Source organism: Carlito syrichta, unplaced genomic scaffold (assembly GCF_000164805.1).
Source record: "Carlito syrichta isolate Samal-C Ts95f unplaced genomic scaffold, Tarsius_syrichta-2.0.1 Scaffold47086, whole genome shotgun sequence".
Taxonomy (NCBI): domain Eukaryota; kingdom Metazoa; phylum Chordata; class Mammalia; order Primates; family Tarsiidae; genus Carlito; species Carlito syrichta.
The window spans coordinates 325,987-351,131 of record NW_006991182.1 but is presented as its reverse complement, the minus strand read 5'-3'; the positions used below and the strand labels follow the sequence as shown (position 1 = coordinate 351,131).

At 44.7% G+C, this 25,145-nt stretch overlaps 1 protein-coding gene across 1 annotated transcript in view; it reads left to right on the top strand.

The window, feature by feature from the left end:
• The window catches only part of EHD4 (EH domain containing 4), a 78,593-nt gene that overhangs the window by 44,945 nt on the left and 8,503 nt on the right, over window positions 1-25,145 (top strand). Inside the window, exons 4-5 of the mRNA XM_008048466.2 lie at window positions 14,874-15,286; window positions 24,837-25,001. Of these exons, the coding sequence (XP_008046657.1) occupies window positions 14,874-15,286; window positions 24,837-25,001 (578 nt within the window). The remainder of the gene's footprint in view (window positions 1-14,873; window positions 15,287-24,836; window positions 25,002-25,145) is intronic.

Sequence of the window (25,145 nt, the reverse complement as noted above, 5' to 3'; positions counted from 1 at the left end):
GTGTGGTTGAACATCTTTTCATGTTCACCTTTTAAAAGTATTTTCTTTTCTGGAGGTATTTGGGCATTTTGAAATACTATTGGTAACTATACAACCTTTTTTAGCAAAATGAGTGAGTCATTTTTTAGTAAGAATCCCAGTGTGGACTCCTGTGGTTCCCACTGACTTGGTCTTTCTTTCCATCTGTGACATAAATCCAGAAATAACTATCTCTGAGTAATAGTTTGGCTCTAGGAGCAGGTTAGCTGATAACTTAGTTGCTAAGGCTGGTCTCCATGACTGGCTGTTGTCCAAATACTCCCAGAACACTCATGCAGTGCAGAGGTGTTTAAAAGGCGGAACAGGCCAGGGCAGGGGACTCAGGGTCAGAGTTGCTTTCAAGCCTCTTGTTGACCCAAAGTTGTCATCCTCTCAGTTTAGTGTTTCTCTTTAGAAGACTGTGGCTTGAAGAAATATTGTCTTTTTGCCCTTCTGAACCACAAAACGACAAGATGCATTATTAAGGTCAAAACCTTGTTTGTAAATGTTCATCTTATCACACTTGGGTGGAGTCTGTATATCACTGGCATTTTGCCTCCAGAAAATTCAGTACAAATAACGTTTTCCAAGTCTGTCTGATTTATAGACATATTGTACGAGACTTTTTCTTGCCTGACTTACACAAAGCCCACTTGAAAAATGAGGAATGGGCAGTTTCCATGTGTGTGACGCTAGATTCCTGGATTCTATTAATTCTAACATAATAGTAGAATGCAGAATTTGATGACCTCCTAAGCATCCTTGCAACTTTTTCTCTGGTCATTTCTTTCAGTAAAGAATTGTTTGGAATTGGATGACAAGTAAATTAAACTTTCAGGGCAATTAATTACCCCTATAGAAATATTCCATGACCTTGAACACATGAACTCAGAGGAAGGAGTATAATAAAATGAAATTTTGTGTCTTGCTAATTTTATCATTTAGAGTTAGTCATTCAGTATTCCTGGAGCCAAGGATCTCCATTCTTTTCTTTTTTGCTTATTTATTTATTTTTGGTTTTTTTGAGTTGGGGGTCTCACTCTGTTGTCCAGGGTGAAGTGCAGTGGTACAATCATGGCTCACTGAAGCCTCAGTCTCCTGGGCTTAGGCAATCCTCCTGCCTCAGCCTCCCAAGTAACTGGAACTATAGGCACGCGCCACCACACCCAGCTAATTTTTAATTTTTTTATTTTTTTGGTAGAGACGAGGTCTCACTATGCTGCCCAAGTTGGTCTCAAGCTCCTAGGCTCAAGCGATCCTCCAACAGCAGCTCCCTAAGTAGGAGGATTACAGGCGTGAACCACCATGCCCAGCCAGGATCGTCAGGATTCTTAGGCTGGCACTGTAATTAGTTGATATCTATCTGTACTATACAGGCACCAAACTAAATTGATTTTCATGGGAGTTTGACTTTATATTTCAAAGAAGCTTACATTTGGAACCATCATATACAGCTATGATTTAGGGTCTAGAAAGAATCCCCGTTGATCTGACTCATCTTAATAGATGTATTACCTGAAGCCCAGCAGAGTGAAGTAAGTCAGGCTCTAAACCTTACAGGTTTTTCTTGGTAGATATTCATCAACTTCCTTCTCCAGCGAAGAACGTAAAATGTTGTATAATACTATATTGCTGTCTTTTTTCAGGGCCCAGCCCTTTTTAAATGGGCCTACTTCTTAACCTAATTTTTTTTTCTTTTGCGTTGGAGTCTCACTCTGTCACCCAGGCTGGAGTGCAGTGGCATGCTCACGGCCACTCCAGCGTTGACCCGCTGCACTCTGATGATCCTTCCACCTCAGCCTTCCAAGTAGCTGGAACTATAAACAGATGCTACCATGCCTGGCTAATTTTGTGATTTATTGTAGAAATGAGGTCTCACCAAGTTGTCCGGGCTGCTCTCGAACCCATGGGCTCAGGCAATCTCCTCACCTTGGCCTCCCAAAGTGCTGGGACCACCAGTCTGAGCCACCGCTCCCAGCTTTAACCTAATTTTTAATCTGAGATGGAAAATGAGATATGAAGCCCAATCTGCCCTTTCACTTGGTCACATGACCAGAAGCAGCAGAGTTCAGTGGGCTAAGGATTCACATAGACTCCTGCCTGGCGTGGTGGCTCAGGCCTATAATTCCAGCACTTTGGGAGGCCGAGGCGAGAGGATTGCCTGAGCCCAGGGGTTCAAGACCAGCTTAGGCTTGATGAGACCTCGTCTCTACAATATGTCAAAAAAATTAGCCAGGCGTGGTAGCGTGCACCTATAGTTCCAGCTACTCGGAAGGTTGAGGTAGAAGAATCGCCTGAGCCCAGCAGGTCGATGCTGGCATGGCCATGAACGTGCCACTGCACTCCAGCCTGGACGACAGAGTTGAGACTCTGACTCAAAAAAAAAAAAAAAGAATCTTCCTCTGTTCCCAAGTCTGTGTGGCATGAAACTGTGATGTGAAGCTCTCCTAGCCGATGCCCTGGAAGGGTCTTCAAGGTCATGTTGCCCACCCATCTGTTATTGTCACAACATCCCCCAGAGGAAGGAGGGACAGGCTATGAGGTTAGCTTGTTTATTTTATGAGGAAGCAGTCACAGAAAAGTTAATTTATAGAATCTTGGCTTACATCCCAAAAGGAAAAAAAAAGTAGGAAAAGGAGACAGAAGGAAGGTAAACAGCACAAAGACCATTCCCTGGACTCATCTGGTCCTTGTTTTATTTAAACATTGGTATGTTCAGTGGCCAAACCCCAATCAGGCCAGGTACAGCAAGAGAGAGAATACTGTTAACCTCCAGGGCTTTATTGTAGCCAATCACATTCTAGAAGAGGTCGCCATTACCAACTGAAGACTTTGGGGTGAACTCACCTTGAACCTCTACAAAAGGAGATGGACTCAGGAAACCTTCTGTGCAGATACAGAGAGGGAAGCATCCGTTCTCTCTGGACAGTCTCGCTGGATCTCCCCTGTGGAGTTTAGTATCAGCCCCTCCCCACCCCAAGAAGGAGCCTGACCCTCCCCTCGCCACCACACCCACCCCCACAACTGTGTGTCTGATCAGCAGGGAGGAGGAGGAGAGTTGAGTAGAGAGGGCAGGAGAAGCAAATCGATTATTCTGGGTTATTTTCCATCAGTTGTTCCCGTTGTTCTGAAAAGTACAGCTGATTGGGGACTGCCTCTTCCCTGGGGGTAGAGTTGCAGAGATGCCACTTCACCCTTGGGTGGTGATAGGCACACCCCGCACAGCCTCTGGTTGGAAAGTCCTAGAAATCCAGACCCTCACCAGAAACACCATTATAAAAGAAAAGGAAGAACCTCCTCAGTAATGTTAGCCCAGTAGCATATGGACCAATAATTTTTATAAAATGTTTGGCTTTTTTCTTATTACAAAAAATATATATTCGTTGTAAAACACTTAGAAAGCCACAGATCAAAAAGAAAAAATAAAAATTACCTCTAATTCCACCATCCTGGTATACATATGGTGATATGGTACAGTGCAGTGGATAAAAGCTCCAAGCTCTGGATCAGAGTCTATAAGTTTGAATCCAGGCTCCCCTAAGAAATAGCTGATGCCTGGCAACCCCCTCAGGTCCCCTCCCTCTCTGGGAGTTTTCTGTCCTCTCAAGAAGTCCTGCTTTTTCAAAAAGAAAGAAAGAAAGAAAGAAATAGCTGTATGCCTTGGCTAAGTTACTTAACCTCTCTGATTCTGTTTTCTCTCCTGTAAAATGGAGGTAATAATAGTACCTACTTCAACTGGGTGTAGTGGCTCACGCCTGTCATCCTAGCAATTCAGGAGGCTAAGGCGGGAGGACCACTTGAGGCCAGGAGTTCAAGACCATTCTAAGCAACATAGCAAGACCCTATGTCTAAAAAAAATTATTTAAAAAAACTTTTTTTTAAATTAGGCAGATGTGGTAGCTCGTGCCTGTAGTCCCAGCTGCCTGGGAGGCTGAAGTAGGAGGATCACTTGAGCCCAGGAATTGAGGGTTATTGTAAGCTATGATCACACCACTACATTCCGGTCTGGACAACAGAGCAAGACCCTGTCTCAAAAAATAAAAAAAATTGTGTGTGTGTGTGTGTGTGTGTGTGTGTGTTGTGTGTGTGTGTGTGTGTGTGTGTGTGTATAAAATAGTACCTACTTCCCGGGGTTATTGCAAGGATTACATGAGATTGTACTGATATAAAGCTCACAGGGCAATGCAGGAATGTACTTAGAGCTCAGTAAATATTTGCTGCAGTTATTTATATTTAGCTGTCATTTTGCTCTCAACCACAATAAAATGTTCAGAAACAGCCTTTTCCAGATGCAAAGTAAACTCAGCCAGGAAACAATGCAGAGACTCCTTGCACATGTTTAACTGAAGTAGCTGTTATTGTTAACTGAAGGGACTCTTTTTGAAAATATATTTATAATACCTGAGTGATCCCAGATAGTTGATAATTATTTTGAGGTGATTTATACTTCCTATAGTTAGTAACAAACTTTTTTTAGAAACTCATACCACTATTCAAGCAACAAAACCCTCTAACTCACTAAAAATCAGTTACACTTCTTAAAGTCAATTCACTCGATTAAATCAAATTTATTTTATTTTATCATTTTGCTTTATTTTATTCTGATAAGAACACTTAGGAAATCTGCCCTCTTACCAAACTTTTGAGTATCCAATACAGTATTGTAATTACAGGCACAATGTTTCAGCAGATCTGTACAACTCGCTTATCTTGCATATATTTCAGTTGAAAATATATGCCCATTGATTTTCAGTTATGCAAATCATAAGAAGCTCCCCACTTCTTCTGCCAATCTCTGGCAGTCACCATTCCACTCTCGGATTTCATGAGTTTGACATATTTTATGTAAGTGGGATCATGCAGTGTTTGTCCTTCCATAGCTTATTTCTTTTTTTTTTTTTTTTTTGAGTTGGAGTCTCACTTTTTCACCCAGACTGGAGTGCAGTGGCTGCTCCCGGCCACTGCAGCCTCGACCTGCTGGGCTCCTGCGATCCTTCCTCCTCAGCCTTCCGAGTAGCTGGAACTACAGGCGCACGCTACCACGCCCGGCTCATTTTTATTTATTGTAGAGATGAGGTCTCGCCAAGTTGCCCAGGCAGGTCTCGAACCCACAGGCTCAGGCAATCCACTCACCTCAGCCTCCCAAAGGCGTGGGATTACAGGCTGAGCCACCGAGCCCGGCTCGGCTTATATCATTTAGCATAATGTTCTCCAAGTTCATCCATGTTGTTGCGTATGGCAAGATTTTCTTAATTTTTGAGGCTGAACAATATTCCATGATATGTGTGTACCGCATTTTCTTTATCCATTCATTCAGTGATGGACACTTAGGTTGTCTTTACATCTTGGCTATTGTAAATAATGCTGCAGTGAACATAGGTGTACAAATATCTCTTCAAGATTCTGATTTCAGATTACCTTTTGGTTACAATGTTTACTATTTGGGTGATGAGTACACTGGAAACCCATCACCATCATTACACAGTATTCCCATGTAACAAACATGCATGTACCCCCAGTCTAAAAATTTTGTTTTATTTCTGATTTCAGTTATTTTGGATAGGTGCCCAGAAATGGGATTACTGAGTCATATTATAGGTTTTGTTTTTTTTTTCAGAATAAATCAAATTTATTGAACACCTGCTAAGTGCATAGTGGTGAACAGAATGAGGGGTGGAGTCTTCCCTCATAAAATTTCTGTCCTAGCTGGACTCGGTGGCTCAGCCTGTAATCCCGCGCCTTTGGGAAGCTGAGGTGAGTGGATTGCCTGAGCCTTCGGGTTTGAGACCCACCTGGGCAGGCGAGACCTCATCTCTACAATAAATCAAAAAATTAGCCGGGCATGGTAGCGCGCGTCTGTAATTCTGGCTACTCAGAAGGCTGAGGCGGAAGGATTGCCGGAGCCCAGCAGGTCGAGGCTGCAGTGGCCAGGAGTGGTCACTGCACTCCAGTCTGGGTGACAGAGTGAGACTGCAACTCAAAAAAAAAAAAAAAAAAGAAGTCTGTCTTATAGTCACTAAATAAATATACAGAGTATAGGTGCTATGAAAGAAAAATCATTAATACTATAAGACTATGTCACAGGGAACCTGAGTTGATCATGTGAAACATCACAATGGACTTTGGGTTACAAACGTGATGAAGACATGGCTCTGCTCTCAGGCTGCTTAGGGTCCAGTCTAGTAGAGGGACAGGGAACAGACTCCATCAGGAGGAACAGGAAGGGAGGTTCTATTCCAGTGGGTGGAGGAAGGCCACTTGGAAGGAAGTGCCCAGAAGGATGTGTGCTTCTAGATGGAGATGGAAGGACAGTCCAGGCAGAAGGAAAATCTGGGCAATGGTGTAAAGACAGGGAAGCTTTTGAAGAACAGCAAAGAGCCCAACTTAGTTGGTGTGGTGGAGAGGGTGGAGCTTGGTAAGAGACTGAGAAAAGGTTAGAGAGGTGAGGCAGAGGCCAATCTTGGAGAATTTATTGTGTAAACATTTTTTCCAGAAGGTTTTAGAGATTATCTCTGAGTTCTAAGACAGAGTGGAGGTCATTTTAGGGCTGGATTGGTGAGAATGGAGCCTGGGATAAGAACGGAAGTTAGGGGACACTCCCAGCACTCTCAGCGCCTGCCTTACGCTGGACTCTCACTGGACTAGATGCTAGAGGGATGCAAAGGTGAACATGAAGCCTAGGAGACCCTGGCTTATGTAGACAGATCCATGCAGGAAGTGCTGATGGGTATATGAATGCGCCAATGCTAAACTGGAGCCTCTAACCCTGGGAGGGCAGGACGGGGCCTCAGAAAGGGGAGAGGTTGGAGCAGAGTCTTAGGCGGTGTTCAGTCACCACCACCAGGCAAGTGGGAGGAAGGACGTGGGCAGGGAGGACCCAGCTGATGTTCTGGCAGTCCTCTATTGTCTTGCATCCTTTCATTGACACACATCTTGCTTAAGACTCATGTGATTAGAATCTTGGCTCTGAGAAGAAATTTAAGCATTTTCCTCTTGTTTTATTAAAGATAGACTGCCAAATTTGCTTCCTCAGGGCCCCCCATACTGTATTTACCTGAGCTAGGGAGCAACTTCCCTAACCCCTGATGCTATTTCCTTGTGGCTCTTTCTTTGGCCAGGATGGAGGACCATGAATTCCATGGAGGCTGTGACAGGAAGCCTCTGATTGGGTAGAAGGGGCCCCTTCCTTCCTGCCCCTCCTTTTGTTTCCAGAATGTGGAGCCGGGAATGCCAAGCTGAGATCTTTCACAGGACAAATTCTTTTTCCTAGCTCTCAAGGCTATGTAGTTTTTAAGTTCTTTTGCAATAATAGAAACTATATTTTTAAACAAATAAGCTGATTATATCTCTTTTTTGTCCCAGGCTAATAAAAGTTCCACCTGAAGGTCTGAAATAATTGAAACTTCTATAATTGAATGAATGGCTGTTAAAAATATAACTGAGCCCCATGGGATGGTTCAATAATTATGTTGGTTCCTGTATCCACCACACACACTCGTACATGCCATACATGCACCCACATGCATGCTCCCTTGCACACACAAGTCCAGATCTAAACACGCTCCAGCCATGTTGCCCTCTGCCTAGCTAGAACCAATTCTCAAACCTGGAGCATTCTGGCTCCCGATCTGTGTGAAACACTCTCTTAACACCTTAGCCAGAAGGTAGAATGCCTGTGAAAGTTCCATGAAGCTTTACATTAGCTCTTTGAGTAGTTATTAAGACTGATTTCAACTAAAGCACAGGGCCCCTACTTTAGCTACATTCAACTCCATACATAGTCCACTTAACGAGCAAATTTCAACTTCCTCATCCATTCAGTCGTTTGTGAAGATGTGTATCTTTATACAAGTTTAGCAGTCTTGAGTTTTTTCTTTCCTCTTTATTTTTGCTTTTTAAGTCAATTTTATTAAAGTATAACATATGATAAAATGCTCCCATCTTTTTTTGTTTGTTTGTTTGTTTGTTTGTTTTGAGTTGGAGTCTCTGTCGCCCAGACTGGAGTGCAGTGGCCGCTCCCGGCCACCGCAGCCTCGACCTGCTGGGCTCCGGCGATCCTTCCGCCTCAGCTTTCCAAGTAGCTGGAACTACAGGCGCGTGCTACCACGCCCCGCTCATTTTTGATTTATTATAGAGATGAGGTCTCGCCAAGTTGGCTGGGCGGGTCTCGAACCCACGGGGTCAGGCAATTCACTCACCTCAGCCTCCCAAAACATGGGATTACTGGCTGAGCCACTGAGCCCGGCAAATGTTCCCATCTTAATTGTACAGATTGGTGAGTTTGACAGATTTGTATTTTTATGTGACCACTGCCGTCATCAAGATTTAGAATCTTTCCATCACCCTAAGAAGCTCCCTCTGTTTGTGCCACTCACCAACCAGTCTCTAACCCCACCCCCAGCCACAGGCAGCCTCTGTCTGCTTTCTGTCACTGTTGCTGAGCTTCACCTGTTCTAGAATCTCATCAAATAGAATCTCCCAGTACGTACTTGCTCTCTAGAGCCTGGCTCCTTAAACTCAGCATAACATGTCTGAAACTCATCTATGTTGCCCACATAAGTCTTTCATCCTCTTTCTTTGCTTAGTGTTGTTCCACTGTATAGATGTGCCGCAGGGTATCCATTCACCTGTTGAGGGGCATTTGGATGACTTCTGGTTTGGGGCTTTTATGGATAAAGCTAGCCACCTTAGTTTTATAGAAGTATGTCCTTCATTGACAGTTCCAAGCACATCTTAGGCACTTAACAATTACCAATCCACTTTTGACTTTTGTATTTAAAGTATCTTGTAAAATTCTAAGAAGGTGTTAATTATACCCCCAATTTCTGGGGAGATGTGTTCCAGAAGATTGTTTAAAGTCAGTTCTGGAAATGTTGAGCATTGAAAACATTCAGTTCTAGAAGCATTGACTGAGACCTGCTCTTGGTCAGCACTGTTCTGGGCTATAGCCAGCAGGGTAAGAAGGCCTGCCCTCTACACTTACAGCCTGGTATGGCCTGTGACACACCTGTGACCAACATGGTATGGTTCTCTGGGGGAGTTGTAAGACACCTGTAGGAGACCAGGAGACCAGGGGTGGCTTCTCAGAGGACACAAAGTTTGGTCTCAAAGACTGAGTCCAAGCCATTGTTTCTACTGAGCACTGGGCACCAGGTGGATGAATCTGCAGCCTGGGCTATCTATAAGAACTACACGATACACCTCCAGACCAAAGATAGTCAACTCAATTTTGAAAACACTATGTAGACCAAATAAAACAGCAACTGAGCACCACAGTCAGCCTGAGGGCCACCGGCTTGCAAACCCACTGTGAGTGATAGCTGCTTTCACAGGCTTACTTAACACAGTGACTGACCTCTAGTGTTAACAGTAACCTAATCACCCTTTGGAAAACTCGTCATTCTCATCCTGCTGGCTACAGATGTGTGCCCTGAGTTATCCCAGCCAGCATGAGAATGCATAGGACTCTCTAAACAAGAGAGCGGAGCATCTGTGATTAGAATCATAGATTCGTTTTAGGAGCAACCTGAGGTCTTTAAGACCAACTGTTAGGACTCTGTCCATTTCACAAGAAAGAAAAGGAGGGGCCATTGAGCCTCTGTTTATAAAATATGAACAGTTTTTGCTCATTCGTGTCTTCTGTTATCTACTTTCTGAGCACTGAGTCTCTCACTTGGCTCAAGCTTTAGTACACTGTCACCTTCACCCTAATTAATTATGTTTCTTCCCACGGCTGTAGATTGTGCTTCTCCCTAACCAGGCCTCCTTTGGCAAAAATTTATTACACCCCCATTGTGCACTAGGCACTGGATACAAAGATTTTTAAAATAATCAGTAGATAGCATTTTGGACAACTTTCTAGGTGCCAAGATGATTATAATGCTTCACATGGATTATCTCTGCAGCCCCCTAAGGTCTGTGGATGCTATTATTAGCCCCATTTTACAGATGAGGAAATGAGGCACAGAGAGGTCAAGTAACTTTCCTAAGGACACAGAATTAGTAAGTGATGGAACCAGGATTAGATCCCGGGTAGTCTGTGTCTGAAGCCCACACTGTCTACCACTATCTTGTGACCATGAGGTCTCTGTTAGAGAATTGATAATCTAATGAGAGAGACCAGTCCACTCATCTGATTGTAACATCCTGCATGAAGTGGTGCCATAGAAACCCAGGCAAGTGCTCTGGGGGCTCAGAAGAGGGAGCATTGAGTCTACCTATGGTGGGTGGGGGAGGAAATAATAATAACAGCTCATATTTACTGAAAGTTGACTTAACCTCCATGCTTATTGTTAGAAGCATCTTCTCATATAATCACTAAACAATCCGACTTTACAGTTGAGAAAACTGGGGCTTAAAATTAAGTAAAATGTAACTTAATCAAGGCTATCCTAGGCATTTTGAAGACTGACTAGGATTTAGACTCATTTTCTAGGTTATAGACTCTAGGGGAAGCGTTTACTAGGGGCAAGATCCAGTCAGGACAAAGGCAGAGCTTTCATGAATTTTAAAATCTATCTTCAAATAAGCATATTTAAATTCTGTGTTTCCTTAATTCTATGATACATTCTCTACCCATCTGTTGGTAACTCTTTGGGATAAAATAAAACTATTTTTTGTAGTGTAGAAATAGTTATACTATTTGTTTTCGTTTTGCTAGCCAACAAGAACATAAACATGTCTGCACAACCCTAAGCCTTGATATTCGGTCTAGACAGTGGTCCTCAAACTGTACTGTGCATCACAGTCACCTAGGGGCTTCTAAGTACAAATTGCCAAACCCAGTCCCAGGGATTCTGACTCGGTGGCTCCGGGGAGGGGCCTGGGAGTCTCAGTTTTAGTAAGCTCCTTATTTAATTGTCACGTAAGAACAGACTGTGAGGATCAGTGGTCTCTAGATCCTTCTGAATCACTGTTTTCTTTCAGCAGGAAGACTAAAGAACATGCTGATGAGAGTTAGATCCACTGGCGATGTTTGGTAGCTAGGTATTTGGTGCCGAGTCCTTCATGATATAACAATTGAGCAGAGCCAACCCTTAGGAAGGGAAGTTCTGACACATGCTGCAACACAGATGAGCCTTGAGGACATTATGCAAAGTGAACTAAGCCAAACACAAAAGGACAAATACTATATGATTCCATTTATATGAAGAATTTAGAGTAGCCAAATTCATAGAGACAAAAATAGAATGGAGGTTGCCAGGGACTGGAGAGAGGAGGGGAAAGAGAGTTACTGATGAATGAGTTCAGAGTTCCAATTAGATGAGAAAGTTCTGGGGATGGGTGGTAGTGATGGTTGCAAAATATGAACCTATTTAATGCCATTGCACTTAAAAAATAATATCCACAAGGGTGGGATTGAGCAAGCTAGTCTTTTCCAGCTTTGCTCACTTCTTGACATTTGGTGATTTCTACTCCTTTCATTGTGTTGTCCAGTGTGTGACAAGCAGTCCTTTATACCTCTCAACGACCAAACAAAACACCGTTCTAACCTATCTGTACTTCTTAGCCTTATTAAGCTCGCATTGTTGCTTTAAAACAAGTAAGTATGGACATGTAGCCCTCCCTCCCGAGATACCTTTTGACTTCACTTATGCTAAACTTATATCTGGTAGATCTGCTCCCTGTAACTGATTTCACTACAGCACTGGAATGGAATCATTCTTAAACACTTAAATTAACTGTTAGGAATCCATATTTAAGTTTAAACACATGAGTTGCCAACCACTCAACCCAGACAGCTCTGGCAGGAAGCGATACCCACTTCTGCACGGCTGTGTGGGCACAAGCACAGGTGGTGACAGCTGTATTTCAGCTTCTCTGCCTGGGCTGGCAGGTTTCTTTTGGCACTGATAATAAGAGAGCTGTTAAAATTAGCTGGGCGTGGTAGCGCACGCCTGTAATTCCAGCTACTTGGAAGGCTGAGGTGGAAGGATCGCCGGAGCCCAGCAGGTCGAGGCTGCGGTGGCCAGGAGCGGTCATTGCCCTTTAGTCTGGGCGACAGAGTGAGACTCCAACTAAAAAAAAAAAAAATGTGGGGGGAAATTGTCTACCTGTTGTGGTTCTTGGTAGCAAACCAAAGAAGTTAAATCTAGCTAACTTAAGCAGAAAAGAAACTTTTTGGAGAATCAGGTCATTCACAGAGTTAATGGGAAGGTTGGGGAACTAGCTTTAGAACTCCCATGAATAAACTCTTATTTTCCCTGTGTCTTTGCATCATTTCCTTAAAGTTCAACCCTCCAGTCTGGTGGAAGGAGATGAATGGCCACCTCTAGATAGCCTGCCTGTGCCCCAGCCTGCTAAGGAATGGGGCAAGGGACTTTCTGCCACTCCTTCAACTCTATGACCCATGCAGGACACACACCCCCAACACACACACAACAGGAAGGCATACAGCAAAAAACAGCTCATGTCCCCTCTGTTGTATACCCCAGACACAGCGTTTTCTTTCATCTGTTTCCAAACCGTCAGATACCTGATGCTGCCAAGCAAGAGAGTAGTCTGGAAAAGTAAGTCCCCATGCAGGTGCTTTTGCAGGTGGTTCCAAATCTTCTTCCTGGCACCCAAGGAACAGCCAGTTCATTCATCAGCTAAAGATCTACAATCCCATGATCTAGGATCTGGGGCTGTCTGGTACACAAGTCAGCCTCGAATGTCAGCAGCACTTACTGTTACTGGAGGTAGTCTGTTCTGGCCTTACGAGGACAGAACTCAGTAAAATCTTGAACCTAAACCTTTACTTACCATGTATGTCCATTTCAGTAGGTCTTTGGTTTTCCTTGGATCTAAACTGGCTGCTGACTACAATGAAAATAAACTCTGGGCCACAGTCTGAGAACTACCTTGTCTTCCTTGTCCCCACAAAACTGAGGAGCACCATAGTGAGATAGAATAGAGAAGTGAAAAGCATGAGCTGGAAGTACCACACATGCATGGTGGTGTAAACACCGCATTGGGGACAGTGGTTTCCTCTGGGTAGGAAGGGAGGAAAGGGCCTGGGGAGGGGTGCACAGGGCTTCGGCACTTCCAAATATTTTCTTTTCTTTATTAGAAATGTCTCTGAGTACAGTTTGCTTGTTCAGCTATTCCTCTGACACCTGGTCTTGAAAAGCATGGAAACTTTAGTCTGTGGACCCCCTTTATTTTTGCCTAATAGATCATTCTCCCCTAGATATTTTGTCGTCTGCCTTAGATCCCACACTTCCTCTATCCCCAGAGCCAACCAGTGTCCTACTTTTTTTTTTGAGTTGGAGTCTCACTCTGTCGCCCAGGCTGGAGTGCAGTGGCACACTCACGGCCACCCCAGCATCGACCTGCTGGGCTGCGGCGATTCTTCCGCCTCAGCCTTCCAAGTAGCCAGAACTACAGACATGCTATCACGCCCGGCTAATTTTTGATTTATTGTAGAGATGAGGTCTTGCCAAGTTGCCTGGGCTGGTCTCGAACCGAGCCAGGCCTTTTTTTTTTTTTTTTTTTTTTTTTTTGGCAGTGGTGATCATGGCTCACTTGAACTCCTGGGCTCAAGTGAACCTCCTGCCTCAGCCTCCCAAGTAGCTGGGATTACAAGCATGAGCCATTTGGTCTCTACAATTGATGTTAACATTTTTGTATTTGTGCTGTAGGTTGTATCCGTAGATTGTCGAGTATTTTGTATGTTAACAGTTTACATGACTGTTATGCTGTACATGTCCTTTTGAAACTGATTTTCAACTCTTTTTTTTGGAGGGGAGGAAGGTTTATCTGTGTTGACACCTGAAGGTCTAGTTCATTCTCACCACTGTGTGGTATCTTGTTATAGAAATAAACTAGACTTAGTTTTCAAAAGTATCTGAAACAAACAAGGCAAAGTGTCAGAATTTGTTAAGGTTATGTGGTAGGCACTTCAGCATTCAGTTTATTCCTCTTTCGATGTTTATGTATGTTTGAAAGCTTTCAAAATCTAAAAGAAAAGGGGTCAGGAAAGGTGACGTCTCAGCACTAGCTAGGCTGGATTAGACTCTTATTCTGAAGTTAATTGGACTGAGATTAAAAGTAAACTTTGCGGGATTAGCCTCTCCTTGTTTGCTTTCCATGGGAATCTGCCTCCCTGGGGAAATGCCTGAGAGTCTTGACCTCAGACTGGAGAGTGTTTATTCAGCTGCATGATTTGCTACTCATTGGTAGGTGGCCAGAGAGGGCCAAACAGAATTTTTTGTGATTGCTTTAAAAAAGAAGTTGGCAAGAGACCATGTCACAGAATGGCTGTGAGACATAATTTTAAAGAAATATTTATAACATACTTGAGCTATAAATAGTCCAAATAATAAATATTGGCCACAACATTGGCCAGACGGCCTTTGACCTCCTCAACACTCTACAAACATGCGTTAAGAGAAGGAGATTCCTCTTTTGTTATACTTACCAGACACCCTTTGGGGTGCTAGATGGCTCCCAGTTCTCTTCCTTTTCCAACTCTGGTGCTTTTGGAAAAGTGAGACATTTCCGAAGCAAGAAATTTTTGGCCCATGGCCTGTGTTTTTACAGCCATTGATCGGTTTTACCATTGGTCAAGAGAACCATGCTAGGTGAAATAAGAGACTTGTGATGACTAAATGAAATTACGGATATGGAAGTAAGCAATTCTCAAAGTGACCATGCCCATTTAACTTTGTCCCAGGTCCCAGGCATTAACAAGATTCATGCAGCCCAGAGACCTCACTTGAAGTGATTGTCAAGTCACAAGGGCTGCACTGCCTCCAGCTTGGAAATGAACTCTCTCCCTGGCAGCTGCTGGAGGGCACGGCAATTCCTGAGCCCTCCTGGTAGACCTGCCCCCGCTGCTATGGCTGCACTGACGTGCCCTTCTCTCTATCCAGGGTACGACTTCTGCCAGGTCCTGCAGTGGTTTGCTGAGAGGGTCGACAGGATCATCCTGCTCTTCGACGCTCACAAACTGGACATCTCAGATGAGTTCTCAGAGGCCATCAAGGCCTTCCGGGGCCAGGATGACAAGATCCGTGTGGTACTGAACAAGGCCGACCAGGTGGACACACAGCAGCTGATGCGGGTTTACGGGGCCCTCATGTGGTCTCTGGGCAAAGTCATCAACACACCTGAGGTGCTGCGTGTCTACATTGGCTCCTTCTGGGCACAACCCCTGCAGAATACAGACAACCGCCGGCTCTTTGAGGCCGAGGCCCAGGACCTCTTCAGAGACATCCAGAGCCTTCCCCAGAAGGCAGCAGTGCGCAAACTCAACGACCTCATCAAGCGAGCGAGGCTGGCCAAGGTAAGCCAGGAGATGCTCTGCATGGCAGCCTTGGGCTGCGAGTCTCTGCTATCTCTCCAAAGGCAAGGTAGGGGGCTGGCAGAGGCTCCATTCCAGAAGCCTTAAGGATTAACTTGTGATAGGTTAAGAATGATAGCCTCAAGATCAGGTTGTCCTGCTGGCATCCTGGCTCCTAGCTCTGCACTCCTGGGCAAATGACTGAACCTTTCCAAACCTGTTGTCTAATCTGTACCATGGAGCTAATAAGAACACTTCTCAGGTGCTTATGAGGACTCAGGGTGACTGTATCTGTGACAAAGCACTTGGGATAGCACTGGCGCAGAGGAAGTAATCAGTCAGTACACTCGCTACATGGAAGCTGTTAGGATGTTGGGATGATGGGAACAGAGCCAGCCGAACCTGAGAGAAGTAGCCTATGTTGATGGGACCAACAGGGTGCTGAGGGGCCCCTACTAGTCCCCATTCCCTTAAAGCATAGAACCCAGTGTCACAGCCTGGATCCAGGGGAATCCAGGGAGGAAGTCTGGCTCAGCCTAACCTGCAGAATGTGCTGGTGGGCTGACACTCCATTTCCATTCTGGATTGTAGCCTGTGAGCTCCTGGATCCCCCACCTCTTAGCTGAGCCTGTTACTAGCCCCAGGACTATGTGCCCCATGGGGGGTGAGAAGCAGTGCTGACCTCCCTTAAGTAGCAGAGTCAATTCTCCTATCTGAAGAGAGAGAAGCATGTCACTCCTCCAAGAGAAAGTATAGGAGAAAAGTGGCTCTGTGAAATATTGGTGCATGTTTCATAAAACCATTGTCCTCTGATACCAGAAGTGCCTCCAGAGTGTTATCTAGTTCCAGTGGAATTCAGATCTGGCTGATCTTCAGAAGCACCCAGGACCTTTAACCAGAGTCAGTTCCCAGGCCCTGCCCCAGAACTTCTGAATCAGGGCTGTGTGAATCAGACCATGTGAGCACATGTATGTGTGTAAATGCACGTGTGTGTGTGTGTGTGTGTGTGTGTGTGTGTGTGTGTGTGTGTAAAGCTCTCCAGGTGGTTCTGATCATCAACCACGTTTGGAATCCAGAGGTCTAGAGGATAAGGTGGTATAAGTGATTTCTCCAGGATCACACATAATCTGCTAGTGACAAAGCCAGGACTAAAAATCAGGCCTCCTGGCTCTCAGTCCAGCCTTCTGCTTCAGGTCCCATCACTCCAGCTAACACTGGTCCATGGGCCTGAGTCTTCAGATCCACCAGCACTTGGTTGGGAAGCGAGTTCAGCTCACCCTCCCTTTGTCTTCTGGTGACCAAGACCCTCTCACATTCCTCTTGCTTCACAGTGAGTGGTTTCTGGTCTGGCCATCCAGTCAACATGTACTCAGCACCCCTGGGCCAGATCTAGGAGGCTCACCTGGTAGAGGAGGGGGATCTATCTACTCCTTCCCAACCCCATTATAGAATGGTGAACTGTGTGTCCATTGTACTGCAGATGCTCTGGGGAGGGTGACTAAGTGACTGGCCAGGAGAAGCAGGGAGGCTTCACTGGGGGTGACTGCTGAGATGGGAACAAGCCTTCCTACTTCTCCTCACTGCTCCTGTTGTCATGTCAAAGTGCTCACACATCAGCATCTGTCCTGTGTCAAAAGGAAGCCTCCCTGGCTGTTGCTGCCCCCAACACAGGACCTTGAATTTCTGTTTCCTCTCTGCTCACCTTATGTCCTAGTGCATGCACACACATTCCTCCTAACTTGCAGTCACAGGGTGCTTGTGTGAGTCACCCTTCTTTATCCTTTCTTCCTGGTGCAAGCTACTTCCTTTCTAGAACTACAAGCCACTTTTGTTCCAAGTGGCAGAAATCTGTTTTGCCCGTTTGGTGACCCCTTGGCTTGCAGTATTTCTCTTCTCCAACAGGTACAGCCAAACTTAACCTTCAGGGTATGTGACATCCCACATTATCTTATAGCCAAAACTGGTAATTCACATTATAGCCTTAGTGGTTTTAGGTCAAGGTCTCACTCTGTCATCCAGACTAGAGTGTCATAGCACTATCTCAGCTCACTGCAGCCTCGACCTCCTGGGCTCAGGAGATTCTTCCACCTCAGCCTCCTGAGTAGCTGGAACTACAGGCATGTGCCACCACATCCAGCTAATTTTTTAAAATTTTGTTTTAGAGATGGGGGTCTCACTGTATTGCCTAGGCTGGTCTCAAACTCCTGGACTCAAGCAATCCTTCCACCTTGGCCTCCCAAAGTGCTGGAATTACAGGCATGAGCTATCATGCCTGGCCACTTTCATGAATTTTAAGATTCCTTTTGAATGGTTTTTGAATGTCCAGGGGCATTTTTAATTTACTAATCATTGTTGAGGGCCCAGTGACTCAAGATGTTGCTCTATTCAGTCATATAAATAAATAAGGAGCAGAGAACCCTCTCGAAATGCCAAGTGCTGTAACCTGTAGAACTTCCCTGCTATCCTTGAGCACTGGGCCCTATGAGCAGGCCATCATAGTCCAGATCTAGAGAGGCACAGAATGCTTCTCTGTCTTCTGATACTGTGAATAATGAAAAAACCCTTGTGCAGATGCAGGGAGTGGGGGACGGCCAAATTTGCTGAGCTTACTTATAGGAAAAAAGCTTTTTTTTCTCTTCCTAAGAATAGTATCTAGCTTGTTCCTTTTCACAAAGGAAAATGTTTGAAGTAGGGATGTTCACAGCCTGAGCTTCCCAGTGCCAGTGGCTCATGGGCAGTGCCATGCTGAGAAGCGGGGACAGGAAACCGTCTCAGCCGGATAAAAAGCAGAGCTCAGCACAATGGCCTTGGCCACTAACTGATGACATTCACTTTATACCATCTGCAATTGTGTGTTTCATTTATGAACTTGTTTTTGCTTAAAATAGATAAGGAGTCACCTGAGTTTTTCCCCTTTGGAGTGTTTATATTTCCTAAAAGTGCTTTTATTTTGGTATATTACTCTCTCTCTCTTGATCCAGTTTTCCTTTTACACACCAACAGTTGTTCCAGAAACTACACTGTTGGCATTACGCGTGTTCTTTTGCTTGATCCTCACAAAATTTGGCCTTATGATCCTCATGTCACACCTGAGGGAACCAAAGCCTGTAAGGGACAAATACAGATTCAGACCCCAGCCAGGCTGACTTCTCAGTCCAGAGAGCATTCATCTAAAAGCTGGAGAGCATAGCGTCTGCAACACCTCCCTACTTGTGTCCTTGCTTCCTGCAGTTAATCTGTTAATCTGTTTACTCTTTAAAATTTTCCATCCACAGAAATTCTACAAAGTTTAGGTTTATCGAGCTGGCATTTTGAAAACATGCAAAGGATAAGTCTTCAAATGATCACTAAGAGGTGTCAGATCTGAGTTGGGCTGTGGAGTGTGTCTATTTATAGAGCACCATCATTAGCAGGATTCTCGGCCCATCCAGATAAAGCAAGTGCGTCATCGTGATAATCAAACTCAAGTTGTCATAAAGATGAGCTTAATATGAAATATACTCTTGCCAATTTAATTATTTCCTTGCTGTTTCTATTTATATTTTCTTTTACAACTCTGTTTCAAGGAAAGGGAAACCTTTCAAGTAGGTTTTTTGGTTAGCCTCAAAGATCACTTCTTCCAATACCAGTAGACATCCTTCTTTGAAGACTGCTCACACTCTGAGATGCAGTCAAGGTTCATTTTGTGATTCTTTAGAGTAAGCTGTTTTGGGAAAGCCCAATAAAGGGTTTGAAAAAATATAATTTAGTTTTATTCAGCTATAACTAAAATAGCCAAATTAAAGAAATTAGACTCATATAAATCCCTAACAAATGAACAAAATAAACAAAAGTAAAAAGGGTGGTGAGTTCACTGTCAGACCCCATGTTGCCCAAGTATATAGGAATGGTTCCCACACATTTGGAAATCTTCACTCCACAAAAATGTGGCAACTTTTGAGGAAGAGATAAGTAAAACTGAGAAAGAAGAGGAGTGTTCAGTGATTTGGGGGGTTCATTATAGTTCCATGGGATTTAGTTTCATCTTCAAGATGTATTCCCCTCTTAGTCATGTGTTGTGTACAGAGCCTGGCCATCCTGTCTGTTTGCACTGTGAATTCCTTTTGTGGAAAAAATTAGGCATTTTATTGTTCAGCAGACAGATCCAGACTCAGGTGTGTGAGAATCACCACATATGGGTAATAAAGATCTCGTTCATGCCTAGTCCACCATGGGGCTTTAAAAATAGCTCAGTTGGCAGCCCTGAGCTATTGTAGCTGTGTGTGTCACTGCTTAAGCCTATATATGGAAGCCTGTGTCTTTAAAAGTTGACCTCAGATGACTGTGTGGGCCCCTTCGAGTTCCCTTTAAAGCTGTTAAGAATCACACGTGCCATTGGTGCCAGAATAATAAACTCCTGTTCAAGGAGGAACGAGTCAGCTGCTTTTCTCTGTCTCTCGCAGTCTCACACTCTTGTTACCCCATGGGGTCACGTTTTGGGTCTCTGCTTTATTAACTGAATTCTTTATATCATCACAACCCACTTTTGAAATGTGCTGATCCCCTGGCCTTAAGTGCTCTGTGCAAGTTTCTAGCCAGGCTTACACAGCCACAGGCCTCCAGCAGGTTGGAAAGTTTGCAGATGAGTGTGGTGGCACAGTGCGTAACCACGCCTTACTCCAGACTACTGCCCCATGTCTAAGTTCCACGAAGGTTTCCCAAGCCAGCATCACTCTTGAATATAGGTTGCTCTCCAAGCCCAGTGTGGATATAGTCAATCACTCGTAAGTACTTCTCAGTCTTGGAGACACACACATACATACACAAACTTGTCACTAGACACAACTAATGAGATTTGTGTCAGAGTAAATTTGTGAACTGTATATAAATTCATATACATTTAAAGGGGAAGACATTCCTTTCTGTTCATTGAGTTATTAGCCCAGAGAAAATTTGTCATTTTGATCCATTTGATTTACCCCCAGTCATCATTGTCAGATGACTTGGGACTTTTTCAGTGTTATACAAGGGGAAAAAAAATGAATTGAACGAGATGAGAATGTTCAAAAGTCCCCAGGGATCAATGTCATTCACCTGTGAATTAAACACTTAGACCCAAATTCATTATGTTATTATTATTATTTTTGTTGTTGTTGTTGTTGTGGTTTTTGAGTTGGAGTCTCACTCTGTCACCCAGACTGGAGTGCAGTGGCCGCTCCCGGCCACTGCAGCCTCGACCTGCTGGGCTCCAGCGATCCTTCCGCCTCAGCCTTCCAAGCAGCCGGAACTACAGGTGCGCGCTACCATGCCCGGCTAATTTTTTGATTTATTGTAGAGATGAGGTCTCGCCAAGTTGCCCAGGCAGGTCTTGAACCCACGGGCTTAGGCAATCCACTCACCTCAGCCTCCCGAAGTGCGGGATTACAGGCTGAGCCACCGACCCCAGCTCTATTGTTATTATTCACATACAGAGTTTATTAATTATTCAGTAAAGACTAAATCGCCAGGAACCTTCTTTGTCATCACTACCCCTTCAGCTGTCAGCCTTTGGCCACTGGTAATAACAAGTACCATTTATATTTCTCTTCCTAGTAGGCAAAGTGCATTCAAACACATGATCTCTTCTGTCCTCATAACAACAGCTCTGTGAGATGAACGTTGTCATTTTGGATTTGTGGATGAGCATGCCGGGGCAGAGATGCCATGATTCCCTGGAGTTGCCCAGCAAGTGAGCAGTGGTGGCTGGGCCTGACCTGGCCTTCCAGTGCTAGGTCTTGTCCTTCCTCCCCCCTCCTCGTTCCTCTTCTTCTTCTTCTCAGTTAGTTTTCTCTCATGATAAAGAATAAAAGGTTTCAGAGTGTTTCCACCTCCAGCCACAGGGACAGCTGCCAGGTGTGGCCCTCCATCTGGCATTTATTTGGAGACATCTTTGACACATATGGGCAGGAGTGAGGGTTTTTTTTTTTTCCTCTTTTTTTATTTTACTTTAAGGTTGTGGGGTACAATTCAGGGTTTGGTATACAAATGGTCATTGTGTAGGTAAAGTTTGAGCCTTACTTTGGTCTCCACTTCACCTGGCTTGAGATCGAGTATCCTTGTTGATAAGGTGTGTCCCCCTCCCTCGCCTGGCAGGTTCTCACTACTGCCATTCCCTTTCTTATAGTATTTTGATGATTGTTCAGGGTCTGCTAATGAACCTGTGGTACTCAGTTCTTTGTTTCTGTGATAGATCATTCAGTGTTGTAGACTCTAAGTCCATCCAGGGCACTGTGAAGTTCATAATTTTGTCCTTATTTATGGCTGTGTAATATTCTATCGTGTATATGCACCACATTTTTTAAAATCCAGTCCTCTTTTGATGGGCAGCACGGTTGGTTCCATGTTGTTGCTATCGTGGATAATGCTACAATAAACATATGTGTGCAGGTATCTTTTTCATAGAATTATTTGAGTTTCTCCAGGTATATTCCCAGTAGGGGGATTGTGGGGTCGTACAGAAGGTCGATTTTTGATCTTTTAGGAATCACCAAACTGTTTTCCACAGAGGCTGTACTAGCTTATACTCCCACCAACAATATAGAAGAGTTCCCTTTCCTCACATCCTCTCCAGCATCTGTTGTTTTTTGAGTTATTGGTGATGGCCATCCTGACTGGAGTTAGGTGGTATCTCAGTGTGGTTTTACTTTGCATTTCTTTGATGATTAGTGAGGCTGAGCATTTTTTCATGTGTCTGTTGGCTACTCGTATGTCTTCTTTTGAGAAGTACCTATTTGTATCTTTTGCCCACTTTGTAATAGGGCTGTTTGTTTTTTTCTTTTTGGCAAGGAGTGAGCTTTTGAAATGACTGAATTTTAGCCATTCAGGCTGTCCCCTCTGTTTACTCAGAGTATTTAGAAAATGACCAGGCGCCATCCTGCCAGAAGATTACAATCTTTACCCACATTCCTGTGTGGTGTTCCTAATGTTTGTGTGACATACTGGATCTACTTTTGGTGTATTGGGAAAGGGAGAGTAAATGACCTATCTGAAGCTTTCCAGTGAATCAGGAACGGTTAGAAGTAAAACCTCAAATCAAAGTTTTCCAGACAGTTGTTCTACAGGGCACAGTTCACTTTGAAACCCAATTTTTCAACAACTTCAGTAAGATTTTTAATTCATAAATTAATTATATAAGAACAGGAATGAGGCAGTTGGATGCTAATGCCACCTGTGTATCTCCCAACTAACTGTGTGACCTTGAGTCTGTCACAGAAATTTCCCAGAACCAGAAGTTAAATTAGACATAGAGGGTCCCTTCCAGATTCAATACTCCATGATTCTAAGAATTGCAATTTATCTCATAATGGATAAACTTCTTGAACATAGGTCCATACATAGAAACTGACCCGAGTTGTTGTCTTAGGATGCCCCAGGAAGAGCAGGAGTGGGGTGGACATGCAGAGGCAGCATAACTGAAGACTTCTGCAACACAGGCCGGTGGAACTTACTAGAAGTAGAAATTGGGCCTGAGAGCAGCATGAGCAGGTCACCTGAGGGCCATGACTCAGCACCAGGCTGGTGGAAGGAGGAGGGAGTTGAGACCTGGCATAAGATCTGCTCCAGGTATGTCAGGGCTCTGGAGTTCCAGTGTCCAGAGGCGGCCCATTATCCAACAGCCTTGGTCATCAACCAGTAAACACCAAGAGGTCTAAGATGAAGGAACAGGTGCCAGTCAGTGGGTGGAGACGAGTGACAGGAGCACATCGCCTGAATTCAGCCCAGGTGAATCAGGCCCTGGGCTCCAAGGAGTGTCCAGGAAAAGGGTGCCCATCCTAGGAGGTAGGGGCTGGGTGGTGAGTCCGCCAGATTGAAGAGCAGGACCTAAGCCTTCTCTGAGCAGGGACCTGGCCGCTCGGAGGTACCTTACCAGGAGGTGACAAAGAGGTGTTAGGGAGTCTGGCAGCGAGTTGCTCCAGGCCTGGGCTCTGCCAGGAATAAGAAGCCCTTGTGCTTAGGAGAGTGAGCAGCTGTGGGCTTCCTACTTCTGTTCTGCCTCCTCCAGAGTGGGGCAGGCCTGAGCACAGGCCCGGTTCGGAGGTTCCAGAAAGGCCAAGGCAAGGAAATAATGCAGGTACAGCTATGAGCAACTGGTTCTCCCTGACTGAACATGGTAGCCCCTCCAGCCCCCGGCAGTGGCCCTCCCCACCACTGGCCCTCCCCGCCACACCCACACCCAGCTGGGCATTCACTATACTGGGCAAAGGAATTGCTAGTTCGACTAAAGCACTCATCACAGCCTCAGGAATGCAGTTAAAGCCCAGAATTCTAAATGAAGAAGTCCTAGACTTTCGGTTTCTCTAGTTATCGCTAAGAATATTGTAAATATCTTAAGTTGTTTTTATTTGAAAAATAAGCAAAAAAACAAGTTTGCTGGTGACAGAAAAGTCAAGAATCATCTCCCCAAATCTGTTCTCCTTGCCGTAGTCAGGCGGCGGCACAATGTATGCTTATGTCATTGTGACCTTTGTACAGATGGAAAGTTAGCATAGCTGGGTCTGAGTATGTCCATGTGCGCATTATGTACTTACGTTAGCATTCAGATCCCAGCAGAATGCTTTTGACTACGCCCAGGGTGCATCCACACACAGAGGCCCTCGGCTGAGCTAGGGCATATATCTGCTAACCCACTTTATTTAATTTCCACTCTTCTACAAGATTATAGTAGAAGTCTGTTTTCCTTAATAGGATTTTCCATAGAGGCATAGTCATTTTCTTCTTGTAATCACTGCTCTGTTTTTCATTCTTTCTTATTTTAGTTATTTACTTGACTTCACAATTACTCTGTAGAATTCAAGATTACAAAGAGAACTTTTGTAAAGACCACTTCTTAATGATTTCCCAAAGTTGGAAATCAGTAGATGAGTGGAAATGTTAAGGAAGCTCTCCCAGTGGGATTCACCCACCTCGGGTGACAGTTTGCTGCCACTCCTCACCCCTCCCCCAGTGATCAAGGTTTCTGGGACTTCCCCTCAGGCCCCTGGGGCTCTTCTCCCAGAGGGAGCTTCTGCCATCCAGCCTGGTCCCAGGCAGCTGGTCTTGGGCAGAAATGATTTTAGTGCTGCCTATAGAGATCCGTGTCTAACCTGTCCACAGGAAGCTTATGGGAATTCTTATCTTGCTTTTTACGAGGCACAGATTTCTGTGTTGATCAGCCAATTACATCATCCTCTAGTTTCATTTTCTGGTGCTCTCTGGTGCTGTCTGGCATCGGCTTGGTAAAACTTTCTCTTGGGTCTCCTGGATGATCATCAGAACTAAGAGCTTTCCCTCCCTGTCCCCACCCATACCACTCACTCCCTGCACAACACTGGAATTACAGTTCCATGCAAGCACAGTGGAACTGTAGCCGCAGAGTTTCTCCAGTTCTGACCTGCATTCTGGCCACCCCTAGGGTTCCCTGGATCCTTCCTCTCCTCCTGACCACGGCCATTGTGGGTGCCTGTTATGTTATGATGCATATAGGATGTGATCTTGTTTGTTCCTTCTCTGGTGCTCCTCTAAATGACACATCCTCACCTGACATACACCCCTGCAGGTACATGCCTACATCATCAGCCACCTGAAGAAGGAGATGCCAAGTGTCTTTGGAAAGGAGAACAAGAAGAGAGAGCTGATCAGCAGATTACCAGAAATCTACATTCAACTGCAGCGAGAATACCAGATTTCTGCAGGGGACTTCCCCGAGGTCAAGGCAATGCAGGTACTGGGAGCCCATTGCAATGTCAAGGGCAGAGGGTGGAGATGCTGTGCCGTGTTGTCTGGCAGGTTGCTGGGGATGCATGAGGGTCTCGTGGCGTAAGATCAAGGAGAATGCAATGAATTCATCTTCCTAATGGTGACCCAT